At 41.8% G+C, this 20,877-nt stretch overlaps 2 protein-coding genes across 2 annotated transcripts; both read left to right on the top strand.

Annotated features, from left to right (window-relative positions):
- Positions 1-5,845: 5,845 nt before the first annotated feature.
- On the top strand, positions 5,846-10,376 carry LOC138977109 (sulfotransferase 6B1-like). The gene is made up of 5 exons (XM_070350018.1): positions 5,846-6,515; positions 7,028-7,354; positions 8,385-8,488; positions 9,860-10,062; positions 10,352-10,376. The coding sequence occupies exons 1-5, from the start codon at positions 6,296-6,298 to the stop codon at positions 10,374-10,376; spliced, it is 879 nt and encodes a 292-aa protein (XP_070206119.1). The 5' UTR covers positions 5,846-6,295.
- Positions 10,377-12,167: 1,791 nt separating this feature from the next.
- On the top strand, positions 12,168-20,510 carry LOC138975403 (uncharacterized). Its single transcript, XM_070348074.1, has 5 exons — positions 12,168-12,428; positions 15,162-15,395; positions 15,711-15,806; positions 17,237-17,378; positions 18,626-20,510. Exons 1-5 carry the CDS (start codon positions 12,357-12,359, stop codon positions 18,763-18,765), a joined length of 684 nt encoding a protein of 227 aa, XP_070204175.1. The 5' UTR covers positions 12,168-12,356; the 3' UTR covers positions 18,766-20,510.
- The last annotated feature ends 367 nt before the right edge of the window (positions 20,511-20,877 follow it).

Genomic DNA, 20,877 nt, shown 5'->3' with positions numbered 1-20,877 from the left:
TTCATAAATTGTGTTATACAGGGTAGGGGTCAAGCGAGTCGTGATTGCAGGCAAACGTGTCTCTTCAACATGCTTCAAAAATCGTAAAAATGCATATTTTTTAACAAGGTAAAGACATTTTTGGAGAAAATTCATTTCTCAACAACACCATTTAATTAGAATTATTCGCCAAAGCGTTTAAGACTCAAAAAAATGAACAAAGATCACTTAGACACTGTTAAAAAGGGTTGTTTGGCAAAAGCTCATTCGCACGGAATCGACGTGATGATTTCTCTAAAAAAAACTGGTGCTATTTGTGGCCCAGTGTCTGGTCTACACAATCAGGCTATAACGAGAAACAAAAATTTGCGGGTTTTTTTGTTAATGATTTTTTTTAACATCAATCGATTAGCGATAGTGATTCGTATGAAAGTACTATGAAGCCAAACGCGTACGTCCCCCCTCCCTTAACATATATTTACACACACATACACACAAATGCACACACGCATATACATACACACACACAGACACACACATCCATACATACAGATAAACAAACAGACAGACACACGAACAAAGTCGCGATGTGCAGGAGCCCTACGCAGTACTAAAATGGACACCAACTGTCACTTTGATGATCGCTGTCCCAGTTTGTCTGTCACTATTTCTCCAAAGTTATATTTCTCACATTTAAAACAACGGACACAGAGACAAAGATATACGCACACACAAACACTCATGCACCCACGCACACATATACACGAACAGACGCGCGGACACACATGCACACGCAGGCCCGCCCGCCTGAAAGGCACAACCACAACACACACACACACACACACACACACACACACACACGCGCCCGCAAACAAACACACGTTTGTGTTGGTATTTCTGTGTGAATCAGTATGTTTGTGTGTTTACGTTTAAAAAAAAACCTCATGTGCGTTCGCGTACGAGCGCGCGCGCACACGTGTATGTGTGTGTGTGTGTGTTTTTGTGTGTGTGTGTTTGTGTGTGTGTGTGTGCATGTGTGTGTGCATGTGTGTGTGCATGTGTGTGTAAATATGTGTTAAGGGAGGGGGGACGTATGCGTTTGGCTTGATAGTACTTTCATACGAATCACTATCGCTAATCGATCGATGTTAAAAAATAAAAATAAAATAAGGGCAAAGCCCATACGACTCACATGCTTGACCTTGACCTTTACATGACCTTGACCTTCAGGGTCAAGGTCAAATAACTAAACCTAGCATTGACATCATACACTAAGAACTGCTTTACACATTTTTCCTACCAAAATACATGTGACCTTGACCCAAGGTCAAGGTCATCCAAGGTCATGCAACACAAAGCTGTTAATTCAAGACATAGGAAGTACAATGGTGCTTATTGGCTCTTTCTACCATGAGATATGGTTACTTTTAGTGGTTCACTACCTTATTTTGGTCACATTTCATAAGGGTCAAAGTGACCTTGACCTTGATCATATGTGACCAAATGTGTCTCATGATGAAAGCATAACATGTGCCCCACATAATTTTTAAGTTTGAAACAGTTATCTTCCATAGTTCAGGGTCAAGGTCACGTCAAAATATGTATACAATCCAACTTTGAAGAGCTCCTGTGACCTTGACCTTGAAGCAAGGTAAACCAAACTGGTATCAAAAGATGGGGCTTACTTTGCCCTATATATCATATATAGGTGAGGTATTGAATCTCAAAAACTTCAGAGAAAATGGGGAAAATGTGAAAAATAGCTGTTTTTTAGGCAACATTTAAGGCTCCTGCGATCTTGACCTTGAAGCAAGGTCAAGATGCTATGTATGTTTTTTGGGGCCTTGTCATCATACACCATCTTGCCAAATTTGGTACTGATAGACTGAATAGTGTCCAAGAAATATCCAACGTTAAAGTTTTCCGGACGGACGTCCGGACGGACGGACGGACGACTCGGGTGAGTACATAGACTCACTTTTGCTTCGCATGTGAGTCAAAAATAAAAACCGCATTGTGTTGTTTCTAGTTATAGCCTGATCCCGTAGACCAGACACTTGGCCACAAATAGCACCTGCTTTTTTTTTTTAAAGAAATCATCACGTCGATTCCGTGCGAATGAGCTTTTGCCAAACAACCCTTATTAACACTGTCTAAGTGATCTTTGCTCAATTTTTGAGTCTTAAACGCTTTGGCGAATAATTGTAATTAAATGGTGTTGTTGAGAAATGAATTTCCTCCAAAACTGTCTTTACCTTGTTAATAAATATGCATTTTTACGATTTGTGTAGCATGTTGAAGAGACACGTTTGCCTGCAATCACGACTCGCTTGACCCCTACCCTGTATAACACAATTTATGAACAAGTAAAAGATACAAACGATTATCCTACATACGTGAGAGAGATACTCGTGAGATAATAATCTTTCAAATCACACGTGTGTATATCATGTAAATGAGGTCATGTCAAGCAAGTCTGGCAGGGACCTGTTTTTCCACTGCTTACGATGCCAAAGTCACCGAGACAAACCACGCCGTAGACGGTGGCTGCATGGGGAATTGCCTCCGCACTAACTTACACTGCTGAAGAGCAACACGCAGGCCGGGTGAGTTTCTGCACAAAATCGTCTCTGTTTTCTCCAAAATGACATATCATCACAATACTGGCGTTTGTACTTCGACCTAAGGTGTTATCATCGATTTTATTCTTTTCTTCGATGCATTTGTTAACGTTGAGCTTCGATTATTTATGCTTTTCTTGCAAAGTTTGCGTAAATTCTGACTTCCCACAGTTATTACGGAAAATCAAGGTTATCAATCAAACTGTAGTCTATTGGAATATCATTATTGTTTATTAGTTGACATGTGGTCCAAGTTGTGTCATCCAAAGTCACGCGGTTGGAGCGTAATTCTTGAATCTGTACCACGACTGATCGATTTTGCGGCTGCCCACCTACGCAAAGGGTGGCTGCATGCCAATGCACTATTTGCGCAAATGATACTGTGAACAGCGCATCCAGTAATAACTAATATAATAATATAATAGGTAATATTATGCTTGTATTTGTATGTTTTGGGAATTGGGAGACGAATAATTTTTGCTTCTTATGATTATAGAATTAGTTTTACAGTGCGGGAAATATATATGGCAATTTATGCGACTAAAGTCAGCTGGAAAAACTAATCCATAATACCCACCTTTCCCAAAAATTTCCGAAGATGAGAATATGGACGGATTTCCGCGGATTTCTTTATTTATGTATTACTTGGGATAAAAAAAATAGGTTACAGTCATAAACGCTGTCTTGTCTTATGTTTACACAGGCAGGCAACAGTCACGAACAGAGCCCTAATTAACTATAATATACCATTTTATTATTTGTAGTACTCGCATAGGTGGGCAGCCAGAAAGTGCGTAGGCATGCAGCCGTAAGCAAAGATACATTGCGTAGGTGGGCAGCCGCAAAATCGATCAGTCGTGGTACAGATTCAAGAATTACGCTCCAACCGCGTGACTTTGGATGACACAACTTGGACCACATGTCAACTAATAAACAATAATGATATTCCAATAGACTGCAGTTTGATTGATAACCTTGATTTTCCGTAATAACTGTGGGAAGTCAGAATTTACGCAAACTTTGCAAGAAAAGCATAAATGATCGAAGCTCAACGTTAACAAATGCATCGAAGAAAAGAATAAAATCGATGATATAACACCTTAGGTCGAAGTACAAACGCCAGTAATGTGATGATATGTCATTTTGGAGAAAACAGAGACGATTTTGTCGTGCAGAAACTCACCCGTCATCGGTGAAAGTTAGTGCGGAGGCAATTCCCCAATGCAGCCACCGTCTACGGCGTGCAAACGTCATTATAGAGAAAAAAAATTGCGCTCGCTAATTACCCTCGATGAATTTTAGAACTAGCACGTCACGCCACACTTTCAGAGTACAGGGGCGGATCAGTTGCTTTGTAAGGGGGGATGCACTTTGAATCGAAAGTTAATGTGATGGGCGCGAAGCGCCCGAATTTGCTAGGGGGGTCCGGGGGCATGCCCCCCCCCCGGAAAAAAATGTTGGCTCAAAGAAGCAAAATGGTGCCATCTGGTGCCATTTGAACTTATAAATGGTCATAGAATCAGCTTTCCAAATTTTTAATTTTTTTTTGTTGCTGGAGGGGGGGTGCACGTGCACCCTGTGCACCCCCCCCCCCCTCGTCCGCCCCTGAGAGTGACGTTTCTTTACTTTAACGTAATAGATTGCAGGAGGCTTTAGAAGAGATCGAGGTTCCAAAACAAGCGTCTTCCATTTGGCTGCCTCGACTGCATGACATTTTCAGTAAAATACACGTAAGTACAGTATGTAGGATAAACAGAATACTACATGGCTTGCTGTGTCGTACCAGATTTACACTCTGATAGTGAACAGCTCGCTTCCGCTCGCAGTTCAATATTTAAAAAAACAACTCGTGTAAATCTGGTACGACACAGCAAGCCATGTAGTATTCTCTATTTAAATATACTATGCATTTATTGTAGAGCCAGTAGAATATCCTCTACGAATCTGTTTTTCGTTTTGATTTACCTTATCTGGTTCATATTTTACGACAATTTGAAAATGACGAAAAGAACCCGCAACAGATTGGCGCGAATGAGTTGCGTTTCTTTCGCCGGGGACTGTACATCAGTGACGGCGGACTTTTTTTTGCTGGGTTAGTATTTCCCTCAGTATTTGTACCGCCCTACACCGCCATATCATAGCACGGTGCATTCAGTGAGCCAGATGTTTTAATGAGTAAGCCGCAGTATTTTGATGGACACAGTACTAGTGCATAGTCAACGAAAAAGTCAGCATCACTGGTGTCTTAACTGGGAAACGAGTTGACGGTGTAATATACTGATCTTGTAATTCAATCAATTTGGCTTTTTTAACTAGTCAGTGTACATCGATTAAATACCGGTAATTCAGTTTTAATGAGTTGGGGCAGCATTCTGACCAATCACAGGTTCTGGATCTGTTTCATTAAAACGCCAATGACCACCTGCTGGCGAGGCGTATTGATACAACCTCAACTCGTTTCGGTTAGCTTTGAGGGTCATTTTACAAGTAAGAAATGTAGAAAGCCTACGAAATACTGAGACCATAAGTTATGCGAAGTGATTGCGTCGAATACTGACGTAAGTTGATGCATGCATTCTTCTGGACTACGTCAGTCAATTCCAAAGATCGCTTTTGGAATCAAAATACTGTATAGGCTATTGTTTAGAGTTTGCTGTCCAGAAACCCGTCAAAAAAGAAGGGAAAAATGTATGTGAACGAAAAAATACAAGGAGCAGAGTGATAAGATAGGAATACAGAGACATATTTCTTGGGACTTGACCCTTGCAGGTAGGTGGACTGAAAGTAGTATGTGAACAGGACAGAACCAATTCTGTCTGTTTACAACCACAGGAGCTTGTGTTTACAACCGCATGAAAGCAGGAAAGAGATCGTCGTCAGATTGAATTACAATAACATTGACTACTTCCATTTGAAACTGCTCGGTCTTCATCGTGGATTGGCGCCCTCCCAATTAGCTTTGGGTCGGGCGTCAATGATCCACGATGACGACCTCGAAGTTAGAAATGGAAGCATGTCAATGTGTAAATAGAGAATAGATCTACTTCATGGCTTGCTGTGTCGTACCAGATTTACACGAGTTGTTTTTTTGAATATTGAACTGCGAGCGAAAGCGAGCTGTTCACTATTTGAAAAAGCAACGAGTGTAAATCTGGTACGACACAGCAAGCCATGTATAGTATTCGGTTTATCCTACATACTGTACTTACGTGTATTTTACTCAAAACGTCCCGCAGTCGAGAAGACGCTTCTTTTGAAACCTCGATCTCTTCCTTAACCTCCTGCAATCTCTTTCGTCAAAGCAAAGAAACGTCACTCTGGAAAGTGTATCGTGACGTGTTAGTTCTAAAAATTCATCGAGGGGAATTAGCGAGCGTAAATTTTTTTCCATAATGACGTTTGTCTCGGTGACTTTGGCATCATAAGCAGTGGAAAAACAGGTCGCTGCCAGACTTGCTTGACATGACCTCTTTACATGATATACACACGTGTGGTTTGAATGATATTGTCATGTAATGGGTGGTCTCTCTCACGTATGTAGGATAAATAATGTTACTTCGCCTAAACTACCCGATAGTGCGTGATGCCGTTGGACATAATTAATCCTTCCTGGTTTTCTTTCAGAACTAAACAACAACACACTGACTGAGCACCCTCAAAGAGAAACTAGGCACGATATCCACCTACTGTAAAACATGGCAGACGACGGTGTAGCGGAGAAGAAGACCCCCGGCGAAAAGTCCTCCCTGGCGAAAAAAGACGGCGAAGACAGCGCGTTTAGTCTTGTAACTGTGGACGATGATGTGTTTATGAGGTTCCCCATCGCTAACACGTCGGTTGCCGACCACCTTCGCAACATCAGGAATATGCCTATGAGAGAGGATGATATCGTCATTGCTGCCTTTCCCAAATGCGGTATGTATGATGAATAGTAGAGGAAATAACTAGGTGCCGTCTGTACGTTCACTTTCACGAAGTAAAGAAAGTTGGAGTTGAATGTGATGAGGAAAATTGACGACGACGACGACGACGATAACGATTGTTCTTAACCCACTGCACTTACAGACTTAATAAGTTGAGACCTTTGTAACTGTAACTCTATGAATGTATCTCCTTTGTGAGACTTTGTCACATACCAAAAGTAAATGGTCGGAGTGTTCTCTGTGCAAAGTGATATTTAATTTTTTATTTTTTTATTTTTTTTTTATTGAAGAATGAATTTCGTAAAAGACACACTGCCGCATTTTGGGAAATTCATTTATCAAAAATGAATCGGTCAGGGGGTTGATTTTTGGCAAGTGACCAGGTGGATGGTTAGCCCCCATCCCATGTAAAATAATGGTCATATCTGAGACTGTGAGGCAAACAGTTTTCACGAAGGGGAGCGGGCATTTCCTTGAAATGATGCTGACGTGGCGTTGCCCCAGGCACCCACTGGATGTGGGAGGTGACCCAGATGCTGACCAAGGGCAAAGCGGAGCACGATTGTCGCCCCAAAGAAATGGTGATGCTCGAGTTCAACCCGATGGAGGACTTTGAATCCGTGCCCTCGCCGAGGGTCATCAACTCCCACCTCTTCCCCCGGCATCTGCCCAAGGAGGTGGTCACCAAGAGGTCACGTGTCGTCAACGTCATTCGAAACCCCAAGGACGCGGCTGTGTCGATGTACTTCCACCTGCTGCAGATGAAGGGGTTTCAGGGTATCGGGGTGCCCGACTTTGCCAGGGGCTTCCTCCACGGTGGAATATCGCCTGGTAAGCGTCTGTTTGTCTGTGTGTGTGGTTCTATTTCCACATGCCGGCTGCAGATGAAAGGGTGCTCGACTTTGCTAAAGGTTTTCCCTCATGAATGACGTCTCAGTATGTGTGAATGACGTCACGGTCTGTTTCGTTTGAAGCATCTCATTCCGGCTTTACGACGTCTTTCTTTGTCTGCATGCCCGAATCGTTTGTCCTTTCCGTTGTCTTTGTCAGCTCTGTACGAAACTCTGTCCTGTAGTTTTTGACATTTGAAAAACCAACGAGTGTAAATCTGGTATCACACCACACTACAATCTGATTATCCTACATACTGTCTTGCGTGCCATCTGCTCCAAACGTCCCGCAGTCGATGCGTCCAAGTTGAAGACGCATCTTATTGAACCTCGATCTCTTTCAAAGCCTCTGAAAAACTTGACGTCAAAGTAAAAAGACGTCATTCTAAAAAGTTACGTATAGCGTGACGTGTAAGTTCTCAAAATTCTTTCGGGAAAAACAGCAAGCGCAATGTGTTTCCAAAATGATGTGTGTCTTGGTGACTTTGTCATCAGGAGCAATGGAAAATAAGGTCCCTATAGTTTGACACGACCTCATTTACATGTTAATTCACCAACGTGTGAGTCAGTGTATCGTTTAGTTATGACATGGGTGGTCTCTCTCAAGTATGCAGCATTAAAAACAATATTTCTCAATCTTGCTTTAGTTGTGGCAAGGAAGGAAAAGCGTGAGACTTAGGTTGTTGCATACCCGCTGATGGCCTGCATGCAGAATAGCTATTTCATGATGCTACCACTCCTGTAGTTCTTTACAACATATTTGTTTTAATAGGTACTCGAAATGTTTTCCATAGCAGGCCTTTCAATATTCATTTGTCTTTATTGGAATATTTTGTCTCTCCGTATCCACGTTTGATTCTCAGTGTCAAACATGTCTTTGTGCCACAATCTGTATGACCTTGTCATTTTGTTCCTTCTGAGTCATTGTGTGGGCCCGGAGCCAATCATAAATGTTGTCTCATCTCTTGTAGGCTCCTACTTTGACTACTTTGCACACATAAAGGAAATGACGCAATGGCAGAGGGAACACCCCGAGGTACCAGTCATCAACATCTATTACGAAGACGCCAAGAAAGTAAACACTGAGACAAACACAACCACATACACACACACACGCACGCACGCACGCACGCACGCACGCACGCACATACACACAAATACAAACAAACACGCACGAACACATTGACATAACACACACACACACACACACACACACACACACACACACACACACACACACACACATGGTGCTTGTCCTTTAAATCACACAAGCATAATTATTCATAAACACAAGCGCATACACAGGCGAGTCACACTCGAGTTGATATGGGAAGATTTACAAAAGGGAATTAGTTCGAATTTCAAACATCTATTTAAGTTGAAGCACTCTATAACAATTACTCTGATAATGAATCTTGTCTTCACTCATGCAAACATTCTCATTATTTTTGGATTCTCTTTACATCGACAGCACAGACTAATACGAGCCTGTAAAGGTTTAGGTAAAGAACAAACTTCCGCCGTAAACGGAGTGAAGCAACTACACTATGATCATGGGAGACGTTTTGCTATTGACACCGCCTCCGGACAGGCCACTGTGGACTAAACAGCCACCTAAAACAGGATCGGCATCAGACAGTCGGCCCTGTGCCATTGTGGAGAGGCGGACCAGACACCGGACCACTTCCTGCAGACCTGCCAACTCCACTGCAGTGAGAGGAAACATGTCTGGCCCACAGGGACATCGCTGCACACCAAGCAATGGGGCAGCACTCAGGATCTGGAAATGACAGCCCACTTCGTCAACATTACGGGCCAAAGAATCTAGACACAGCCATCGTCGAACGCTGAAGAAGAAGAAGCTATTGACACAGTGGTCATAAGACACTGAGGAGTATGGAGAGTAAATTAATGCTGTCAGTCTCAATCACGATAATAATGGCCAGAAACAAACCGAGACATCTGATCTCTTCTTGGCCTTTCCTTCTAAAGAGAAAAGTCCGGCGTCAACAAGGAGTTTAACAAAGATTTTCGAGAACAACGTTTGTCTTTGTGACAATTATCGACATTAGAACATTACTTGTTAGGCCACAGCAAGGCTGCACATATTTTAAGATCAACATGAGGTTTTGCATGAGTTGATGTCGTATATTTTTAAGGACGACATGAGGTTTTGCATGAGTTGATGTCGTATATTTTTAAGGTCAACATGAGGTTTTGCATGAGTTGATGTCGTATATTTTAGTAAGGTCAACATGAGGTTTTGCATGAGTTGATGTCGTATATTTTTAAGGTCGACATGAGGTTTTGCATGAGTTGATGTCGTATATTTTTAAGGTCGACATGAGGTTTTGCATGAGTTGATGTCGTATATTTTTAAGGTCAACATGAGGTTTTGCATGAGATGATGTCGTACAGTTTTAATTTAAGCGGCTCCTTTTTTCAGGATCTTGTGAAGTGCGTCCGGCAGCTGGCCGAGTTCCTGAAAGTGGACGCGAGTGACCAGCTGTGTGGGGACATCGCTGACCAGTGCTCCTTCAACAAGCTTAAGCAGGCCGACGAGACTGTCAAGGTCAAGGACAAGTCCCCAGCCAAAGAGCAGTTCAAGGACGGTTCAATGAGCATGTTCAGGAAAGGTGAGTTTACACTGTGTGTGTGTGTGTGTGTGTGTGTGTGTGTGTGTGTGTGTGTGTGTGTGTGTGTGTGTGAAGGGGGAGTGATTATATACTCTGACTTTCGGGGTCTAAATGGAAATTTCATAATTTGCTGACAGAAAACTGTAAAGGGGCGGATCACTTTATTTTAAGGCCGGGGGGTTTCCAAATTATTTTAAGGGACAGATCGATGGCGCGAAGCACCCGAACCTCCCAGGGAGGTCCGGGGCCATGCCCCCCTCAGCCAACAAATTGCCTAACTACCTTCCCAAACCGTGATTTAGAACTGAGACAAAGGCCGGCACTTAGGGGGGTCCGGGGGCATGATTAAAACAAGGAAAATGGAGCAATCTGAGCCATCATTCTTTCTTTATTGTCATTTAGATTAGGAAAACTGCTACATTATTGAGTTTATCCATGAGCAAAAACAGAAACAAACATGCTGCTACACCCGAGGTGCACCGTACACACACACACACACACACACACACACACACCGGGCACACACACACACACACACACAAATACCAACACATACGCGTACACACAACGCACACACACAAACAAACACACACACACACTAACCGACACACTGACACGCGTACACACACGCACACACTAACCGACACACACACACACTCACACATACACACACTAATCGACACACACATACTTACACACACACATACACAAACTGACTAACCGACACACACACACACACTAACATACACACATCGTACACACTGACACACACACAGTCACACTGCACACATACACACACACTAACCGACACACACACACACTAACCGACGCGCACAACTGAACACACTGTGACACACACCGTCACATACACACACACATACACACACACACACACACACCGTGGCACACACACTAACCGACACACACACCGCACTAACCGACGCACACAAAGACACACACACACACACACACACTGCACCGTCACTGACATACACACACACACTAACCGACGCACACAAAGACACACACACACACCGTCACTGACATACACACACACACACACAGTCACACTGAGCCGCTGACACACTAACCCGGACACACACTGACACACTAACCATATGACGCGCACAAACACACACACACACACACACACCGTCACATACACACACACACACACACAAACACAGTCACACACACACTGCCGACACACACACACACACACACACCGTCACACACTGACACACACTGACTAACCGACGCGCACAAACTGACACACACACACACACATTGACACAGCGAGTAACCGACACATAGTACACACACATTGACGTACACAGCACACACACACACACAGTCAGTAACACACACACACACACACACACACACACACACACACACACACACACACACACACACTGGGTGGCCGAGTGGTAAACGCACTTGCCTCGCAAGCGAGAGGTTGCGTGTTCAGGCCTGGGTCAGGCCGCAATTTTCTCCCCCCTTTCCTAACCTAGGTGGTGGGTTCAAGTGCTAGTCTTTCGGATGAGACGAAAAACCGAGGTCCCGTGTACACTACATTGGGGTGTGCACGTTAAAGATCCCACGATTGACAAAAGGGTCTTTCCTGGCAAAATTGTATAGACATATATAAAAATGTCCACCAAATACCCGTGTGACTTGGAATAATAGGCCGTGAAAAGTATATACTCGCCTAACACGCTTGAGATTTACTGGCCGATGTGAATGCGTGATATAGCCTATTGTGTAAAAAATTCCATCTCACACGGCGGCATATTGTAAACGCCATGAGCCTCCCCTCTGGGAGGGTATGTGCGTAGAAATACTCACTAATAATAAATAAAATAAAATAACACATGTGACAGCACAGATCTCTCTCTCTCACCCTCCCTCTCTCTCCCTCTCTCTCACCACAGCATCTCAGTCTGAGTTGAACGCTTGCGCAAAGGCACATCTCCACTGCATGTACTGATGCGGTGCATTTGCACCTAACACCAAACTCTCTCCCAGCATCCAATCAAAAGCGGCCTTGAACACGTGGTCTGCTGAACCGATATCGACTTTTCCTTTTGCACACAAAGCACTGTCGTCGGCTGGTTTTGACCAGTCTAAAGTGGTTCCCAGTTTGCAGGCTTTGCACTCTTCACTGAATGTGCGCCGGTTTTGCAATCTCAGAAAAACATCACGCACAAAGAGGAAGAGTAGTACTAGTAGATTCAGTAGCAGCCGAGAGGGATTAAGAGTGGAAGCTGGTTTTGTAGCAGTGTCTCGTTAAAGTGAATAATTACCATGTGGAAGATCGTGCTCATCACTTTGCTGGTCGGTGTGTGTGTGTCCGAGGCGAGACGAGGAGGGAACAGGGTGAGCATGAATTGATGATGATAAAAACATGTTAACATTCTTTCTGATCTTTTGCTGTTGCTTTGGCTGTTATTTTCTCAGTTTTTACCGTTGCCTGGGTTCTTTTCTGTACCGGTTGCCTCTAAATATAGGTCACTGCCCAGGTTATTTGATGAATTGTTTGTGATAATTTGTTATCGTTTATCAGCCACCCCCCGCGGGTTAGGGGGAAGAATTTACCCGATGCTCCCCAGCATGTCGTAAGAGGCGACTAACGGATTCTGTTTCTCTTTATACCCTTGTTAAGTGTTTCTTGTATAGAATATAGTCAATTTTTGTAAAGATTTTAGTCAAGCAGTATGTAAGAAATGTTAAGTCCTTTGTACTGGAAACTTGCATTCTCCCAGTAAGGTTACATTGTACTACGTTGCAAGCCTGTGGAGCAAATTTTTGATTAGTGCTTTTGTGAACAAGAAACAATTAACAAGTGGCTCTATCCCATCTCCCCCCTTTCCCTGTCGCGATATAACCTTCGTGGTTGAAAACGACGTTAAACACCAAATAAAGAAAAGAAAGAAAGTTTATCAGCCGATCGATGCGGTAGAAACATGATTGCAGTGTGAAGCAATTCTCACATTGCCGCAGTGACCATTTTTCTCAATCGCTCACGGACTTGAACAGACATATCAATGAGCCTGCAATCTCGTACGCGTTATAGTACATTAATTGGGTAATCTTGAACTTTAGTGTATTCAACTCATAGCTCAGAATTCGGAGGCATCTAAGTCTCTAAATTTGCAGAACCTGCACTTGTAAGTAAAACAAGTCATTTTTAGATCCGTTTGAAGTCACGGAATGAACTGTACCTTTGTGTACGATTGCATTTCATTTACATGGTCATGGGTCAGACTCAAAGACGGAATTATTATTGAATTCCGACAGGGGACGTAACTCTGTCGTGTAAATGATGTCCCTTGGTTGAAAACGTCATTTTCGTCGAACCAAATTAATTAATTATGCTTAAGTTTGGAGCTCAATCTGTCAATTAATTTCACGACAAATGTTCTTTGGCTTGTTTACAGGGACTTGTATCAAAAATAAGTAAAGAATGCCACTGAATTATATGCTATGAATTTAACACATTAAAGTTCAAGATTATCGTACATTGGTGTGATTATGTCTAATTCTGCTCAGAATAAAAGTTAAAAAAAAATTAGTTGTACATACCATACACTGATAAAGATCTCTCACTCTGTCTCAAACTCTCATTCTCTCCGTCTCTCTCTCTCTCTCTCTCTCTCCCACACGTGCACACTCGCACACACACACGAAAAGGATTGAAAAAACATAACAAAACAACAGCACTGCATACATATTCCATACAGAAAGATCTTGCTCTCCATCTCTCTAAAAACACGGTAAAAAAAGCCCACACACACCTGTAATGTAAACCACAAACATCAGTTGCGAACTACGGTACATGTAGTACCCCCTTTTCTGACCTCCACAAATCTAATAAAGTCAAGTCCTAAACAAGTCGCGTAAGGCGAAAATACAACATTTAGTCAAGTAGCTGTCGAACTCACAGAATGAAACTGAACGCAATGCAACGCAGCAAGACCGTATACTCGTAGCATCGTCAGTCCACCGCTCATGGCAAAGGCAGTGAAATTGACAAGAAGAGCGGGGTAGTAGTTGCGCTGAGAAGGATAGCACGCTTTTCTGTACCTCTCTTCGTTTTAACTTTCTGAGCGTGTTTTCAATCCAAACATATCATATCTATATGTTTTTGGAATCAGGAACCGACAAGGAATAAGATGAAAGTGTTTTTAAATTGATTTGGAAAATTTAATTTTGATCATAATTTTTATATTTTTAATTTTCAGAGCTTGTTTTTAATCCAAATATAACATATTTATATGTTTTTGGAATCAGAAAATGATGGAGAATAAGATAAACGTAAATTTGGATCGTTTTATAAAAATTTTTTTTTTTTACAATTTTCAGATTTTTAATGACCAAAGTCATTAATTAATTTTTAAGCCACCAAGCTGAAATGCAATACCCAAGTCGGGGCTTCATCGGAGATTACTTGACCAAAATTTCAACCAATTTGGTTCAAAAATGAGAGCGTGACAGTGCCGCCTCAACTTTTACAAAAAGCCGGATATGACGTCATCAAAGACATTTATCAAAAAAATGAAAAAAACGTCTGAGGATATCATACCCAGGAACTCTCATGTCAAATTTCATAAAGATCGGTCCAGTAGTTTAGTCTGAATCGCTCTACACACACACACAGACACACACACATACACCACACCCTCGTCTCGATTCCCCCCTCTACGTTAAAACATTTAGTCAAAACTTGACTAAATGTAAAAAGAAAGAATCTTAAAAGGGGGGGTTCCATTGTAAGGCCAAAAAAAAAAATTGTCTGTTTAGGGTAACATGACCAAAAAAAGTAGGGTCGGTAGGTAGGTAAAGTTTTTTTTTTGTTGTGTAAATGTTTGATGAATACATGTTTCAAAACTAACGTATAAATAAAACAGAGAGAAAGGGAGAGAAAGAAACGCCAAATGTCTCTTTTTAGCATTTTTACCTCTTTTTTTTTTTTTTTTTTTGAAATCAAAAAAAAGTTTTTGGGTCGGCGCCAAATCGATAGGGTCGGTCGGGTTACCCTAAACAGACAATTTTTTTTTTTGGTCTAATCATTTCTTTTAATTAAGAATTTTCTTTTAATTGTGATTTCAGAGAGGTGGAGGTGGAAGGGGCGGTCGAGGGGCCAGAGGAAGGGGGGTGCCACCCACCGCAGAGAATGTTTCCATGTGGAATCGAACCCTTGTCGCGGAAGTGGCCAAGGAGATGGGCTTCACGCTCCCGGAGAATGCTGAACAAGTCTACGTTGTGTCTGGCAACAAACGACAGCTGAAGAAAGAGAACTACATTAAGTCCAAGACCCTTTACGACTTCACTGGAGGCTCCTCGGTATGTTGAATGTGTCTCGTTTCCTCTCAGGTTGAGGGCAAAAATATATGATAATAATATTTTGGATAAGAGGTTTTGGTTTACCTTGCACATGACATTTGAAAACCAAATTTTGGATATTCAAATAGATTTTAGACAATGCTACGCTAAACCACCATTTACTACGTTGAAAATTCCAAAACGAATTTAAATTGCTACGCTGGAGGTTTCATAAGGTTTGGCAGGTGGGAGATCGAGAATGCAATATTTACGCAAAATGTTCAGATGCGCATTTGTGTTTATTGTGCACACTTAAAAATGTTTGTCTGTTTGCAGAAAGTGCTTGTGAAAGTGAAGAAATGGTGCTTCTTGCTGAACAAGCCAGAGGACCTTACTCGTGAGGGAGTCCTGCAGGAAGTTGCTTCTTTTAACGTTAGTTTTTGTGTTATCCCCGAGTACGCTAGTACAAGGGTCCAGCAGACTTTAATTGTGTATCTGTCTGTGTGTGTGTCTCGACTTAACAGCTTATTGCTGGGAAACTACTGGGCGCATTTCGTTCAAAAGTTGATACACTAACTTGATAATAGGTCCGATTGATCGTATTAAAACTTCATAATGTTACCTGGGACCTAAATGCGAAATAAACCACAAAAAAACGACTTGGCGGTGGGAGGAATTCGCGGTGCAACAGCCAGCCAGGCAGTCTGATAGAACGGTGCAAGGTCTCGGCAAACCAAGACTATGCCATACTCGTAGCAAAGCCGCCGAATGGTACCGTAAACCAAGAATAGTGACGTAAGAAAATAGAATGTCGTCTTTTGATTTGGAACGTGACGTGTTTTAGAATGGAGATGTGGTAGTGTGTGTGTGTGTGTGAGAGGGAGTGAGGGAGAGAGAGTGTGTGTGTGTGTGTCTGAAGAGTACTCGGGTCCAGCGCGAGCGTTTTTTATTGTTCGTCGCATGTGACAATTTTTAATTTAATTTTTTTGAAAGTTTTGTGAAGTGTTTAACTGTTCGGAACATAATTCACGTAGGATTAAATTAGACTAATTAAAATTAGTATTTTTTTCATCATACACTCATTCATTCGCTCGGCTTCCTGACGAGTGGGCGAAAACTGATTCTATCAAGATAAGTTTTGTGTGAATATTTGTTTGTCTGTTCACTTAAAATACCGTTGGGTCGAAATATGTAAATGTATTGTTTTGTCAATAACAAACGTTCCAACAACCTACCTTTCTTGGGTCGTTTTATTCTTAATTCGCGTAGGTAAGTTTTTTTAGTGTTTTTTGTTTGTTTTGCAAACCTGCATGGCTGACGTTGCAAATCTAGGGAGCTATTTTGATGCCTTCAGAAAGTCGCAAATCCAAAAACAAAGAGACTGCCAACGTTCCAAAATTCAGAATAAAAAAACCACAAGAAAGCCTCAAAGGTAGTATATTGTGAATGTACTATAAGGTAGTATATAAAGTGAATGTATTGTTTTGTCAATAACAAACGTTCCAACAACCTACCTTTCTTGTTTTTTGATTCAGAAAGTCGTGTTAAAAAACTATAAAAATGGGAGTGGCACAGAAGTTGTTCGAGTCTGCATTCTGCAAAATGCTGAAAGTTATTGCAAAGCACCGAAATGTTGCATATATTATATTTAACGGAGCTGCCAAACTGTTGCTGGTAAGAAAAAAGGTGATATTAAGGAATGCTTTATACCGCAACTTTTACGGCAATTAAGGGAAATTTGACGACAAAAGTAAATCATAGCCATGTCTCTGTAATGGGAAAGAAAAACTGCGTCATACGTTTCTGTGATGGGAAAGACAAACTGCATAATCCACAGCACATTTTTCAATTTCCGATTTCAGGGGCAGACCAGGGCAGCCACCACACCGGTTCAGATGTACGTGACGGAGCTAGACGCTGCCCAGACCACAGAGCTGCAGGGACGAGAGACAGTGACCACCATGTGTGGCTCCAAACCCATCAGGGCTCTTTCCACTAGTGCCCGTAAGAAGTTTGGGACTTCTCTGTGACATAGTGTATGTGTGTGTGTGCGTGTGGGACTCCAAACCCATCAGGGCTGTCTCCACTTCTGCCCGTAAGAAGTTTGGGACTTTTCTTTGACATAGTGTGTGTGTGTGCATGTGTGGCTCCAAACCCATCAGGGCTGTCTTCACTACTGCCCGGACGAAGTTTAGGATTTCTCTGTGACATAGTGTGTGTGTGTGTGCATGTGTGGCTCCAAACCCATCAGGGCTCTTTCCACTAGTGCCCGTAAGAAGTTTGGGACTTCTCTGTGACATAGTGTATGTGTGTGTGTGCGTGTGGGACTCCAAACCCATCAGGGCTGTCTCCACTTCTGCCCGTAAGAAGTTTGGGACTTTTCTTTGACATAGTGTGTGTGTGTGCATGTGTGTGTGTGCATGTGTGGCTCCAAACCCATCAGGGCTGTCTTCACTACTGCCCGTACGAAGTTTGGGACTTTTCTTTGACATAGTGTGTGTGTGTGTGCATGTGTGGCTCCAAACCCATCAGGGCTCTTTCCACTACTGCCCGTAAGAAGTTTGGGACTTCTCTGTGACATAGTGTATGTGTGTGTGTGCGTGTGGGACTCCAAACCCATCAGGGCTGTCTCCACTTCTGCCCGTAAGAAGTTTGGGACTTTTCTTTGACATAGTGTGTGTGTGTGCATGTGTGGCTCCAAACCCATCAGGGCTGTCTTCACTACTGCCCGGACGAAGTTTAGGATTTCTCTGTGACATAGTGTGTGTGGCTCCAGACCCATCAGGGCTCTCTCCATTACTGCCCATAAGAAGTTTGGGACTTCTCTTTGACATAGTGTGTGCATGCATGTGGGACTCCAAACCCATCAGGGTTCTCTCCCCTACTGCCTGTAAGAAATGTGGGACTTTTCTGTGACATAGTGTGTTGGTGTGTGCATGCATGTGTCAGATTCAATTTGAAAACTAGTTATGACCAGAAAATCTGAAAAAAGCAAGGTCTTATAAGAGAGGAAGTCTTAAATTAGAGCGTCTTAAAAGCAGGGTTCTACTGTACAAGGAAGATGTTTCGGTACACCACAGAGTGCTTACACTAAGTGGGCAGAATCATATCTTTTTAAAATTCTAATTCTTTGAAATTGTTGTGTGGTTTTTTTGAGGGGGGGGGGGGGGGAGGGGGAGGCTTTATTTCAAGATACTGAGTACAATTTGTTCAATATAGATATCCTTATCATTATTTTCTTTTTTCTGCAGCAACAGCAGCCAGCACTGACGCCACCAAGACCATCCTGGTGACTACACTGGATGAGCAAATCTCCATCACAGTACCCATGAATCGCAGAGGGAGAGGGCGCCAGGGCAAACGGGGAAACAGAAGGAATGGGCAGAACTAAACAAACTGGCTCGGGTTCATATATAACCAAGTGACACAAAAGAGTGCTTCAGGGGAACCCCCTTTTTGGACCTCCAGCAATGTGAGAAGATCAGGTCTTAAAAGGAGGGGGTCTTTAAATGGAGGTGAATTTACAGAGGTAACGAAGTGAAAATCTGAAAAATGGAAGTCTAAAAAGGAGGAAATCTGAAATGGGGGGTCTTTAAAGGGGGGTTCCAAGGTATTGACAAGTTTGAAGAATAAAGGGAAGCTGTGGGAAGCGCTATATAAATGTCCTATAATTAATTAGCGCTCTAAGTGCAATGGTGAGTGAGAGCGTATCAGTCTTCTAGCCCCGAAGTGAGAAAGGCTTGCTTGTTGAACGTACGAAGCATCATGCAGCGGAGGAAGAAGGTGGATTGTCCGCTGCTTAATGCTTGTTTTTTGCTTACCTGGCAGGAGAGTAGAATTGTACAGTTTTCACTTTCTTTTGCGTTTTGAGCGCTTACTTCCCTTTGTTGGACAGGGGTCAGCTGCTGCTTCGTTGACCATGCAGGGGTTACGTGAAAGTTTTATCTCAGTCTTGAACAAACACAATCCACCTCCCCGCCCCACTCCTATCCCCCCCCCCCCCTCATCCCTGGAAGTCTGTTTTTTCCCCAGTGTGTGTGTGTGAGAGAGAGAGAAAAAAAGTGTGTTTTAATTGTGTTTTAACTGTCACAGATAATTCATGGTAATTAAGGAAATTATCACTTTGCTTATGTTGAATTTTTAGATGCTAATTAATAGCATTTTTTTGCTGTGGGCTAAAATAAGCTCAGTCATGGATTTCGATATTGTTTATGTTGTGATAACTGAGAGAGGAAAAAAATCAGTATGCCTTTTGGGATTTAGCAGTGTCATTTATATTTTTTGCTGTCGTTTTTTGTTGTTGCTCATTGCTTACAGTAATACAAAGATTATTCATGTTGGTATGTTACTCTCAATTGTAAAATGTAGTAGAAAGACAACAAATATACAGTGTTTTGCGTATGATAGTTTTGTGCTCCAAATTTCGTTCTTTTTTAATTTGTTCAGAAAATTGGGTTACATGTATAGATGCACATATCTGTTTGTAAATTGTTTTAGCCCATATTGAAATTTGTACTTATACAGTCCTTTCATATTTGGAGAAATACAAAGGACTATGTGGAATTTCCCCAGTCATTATTTACATGCTAACTTACGGAATCACTTTCAGTTTTGCTGCCATTTGCATTTTTATACCATGTTTCGCTTTAGTTAACCTATTTTATTCTTCAAAGATTCAGGGGGTAACAAACTGCTTTAAAACGTATGCTGAAAGTGTACTGCATTTTAATCAAATTGATATGCAAATGTAATAAATTGTTTGTCTTGAAGTGGACAATGATTTTCTTTTTGTGAAGTTTAAATTCAAGTGAAGCATTTACATGAAACGGAGACACCCGGCTTTGTAAAAACATTACAAATTGATAAGAAAATAAGGGATGAATTTGTTTTACCATCATTTATCATGTGTGTAATTGTAAAATTCTTCTTCTTCTTCGTGCGTGCAATGGTCACAAACAACTTTAGCAAATGTTTTGATGTTTTCTTTTGAGAACCGACTGACATAAATCAAAATTTAACTGATCACTCAGTTTTTTACTGGCTGGAGTTACTTAATGTGTGTGTTTATCAACAACCACTTTTATTTTAATGAGTTTGTAGTTTATTGATGAAAAATTAAATCGGTCAAAACGGAAATTGAGTGTGTGTGTGTGTGTGTGTGTGTGTGTTACTTTACAATTGTATTGGGTTTTTTCTAAGCACATTTTTTACTACTCTAATAAGGCCCAAAAGAAAAATGTCTGTTTCCGGTAACCCGACCGACCCTATCTTTAAGCGCCGACCCTAAAGTTTTTTTTCGCTTTTTGTACAAAAAAAAAAATGAAGTCAAGTATACTTTATTTAGTTTCAATATATCTAGGTCAAAAACATGTGCTAAATAATTGTTAGTAAACTAAAGAAGCGTTTAAAAAAGATAATAAACACGTAAAAAGACGTTAACAAAACGTAAGAAAAAGTTTGTTTAAAAAAAAAAAACACCGACCGACCGACCCTATTTTTTCGG

This window comes from Littorina saxatilis, linkage group LG9 (assembly GCF_037325665.1).
Source record: "Littorina saxatilis isolate snail1 linkage group LG9, US_GU_Lsax_2.0, whole genome shotgun sequence".
Taxonomy (NCBI): domain Eukaryota; kingdom Metazoa; phylum Mollusca; class Gastropoda; order Littorinimorpha; family Littorinidae; genus Littorina; species Littorina saxatilis.
The sequence above is the reverse complement of the archived record's forward strand: the minus strand, read 5'-3'. Positions and strand labels throughout refer to the sequence as shown.

Bases quoted from the DNA above. Each gene is read 5' to 3' on its own strand.
- LOC138977109 (XM_070350018.1), top strand. From the start codon at position 6,296: ATGGCAGACGACGGTGTAGCGGAGAAGAAGACCCCCGGCGAAAAGTCC. The intron at 7,355-8,384 runs GTAAGCGTCTGT...CATCTCTTGTAG, and splicing joins CCACGGTGGAATATCGCCTG to GCTCCTACTTTGACTACTTT. The intron at 10,063-10,351 runs GTGTGTGTGTGT...ACCGTGATTTAG, and splicing joins AGGAAAGGTGAGTTTACACT to AACTGAGACAAAGGCCGGCA.
- LOC138975403 (XM_070348074.1), top strand. From the start codon at position 12,357: ATGTGGAAGATCGTGCTCATCACTTTGCTGGTCGGTGTGTGTGTGTCC. The intron at 12,429-15,161 runs GTGAGCATGAAT...TTGTGATTTCAG, and splicing joins CGAGACGAGGAGGGAACAGG to AGAGGTGGAGGTGGAAGGGG. The intron at 15,396-15,710 runs GTATGTTGAATG...GTCTGTTTGCAG, and splicing joins ACTTCACTGGAGGCTCCTCG to AAAGTGCTTGTGAAAGTGAA.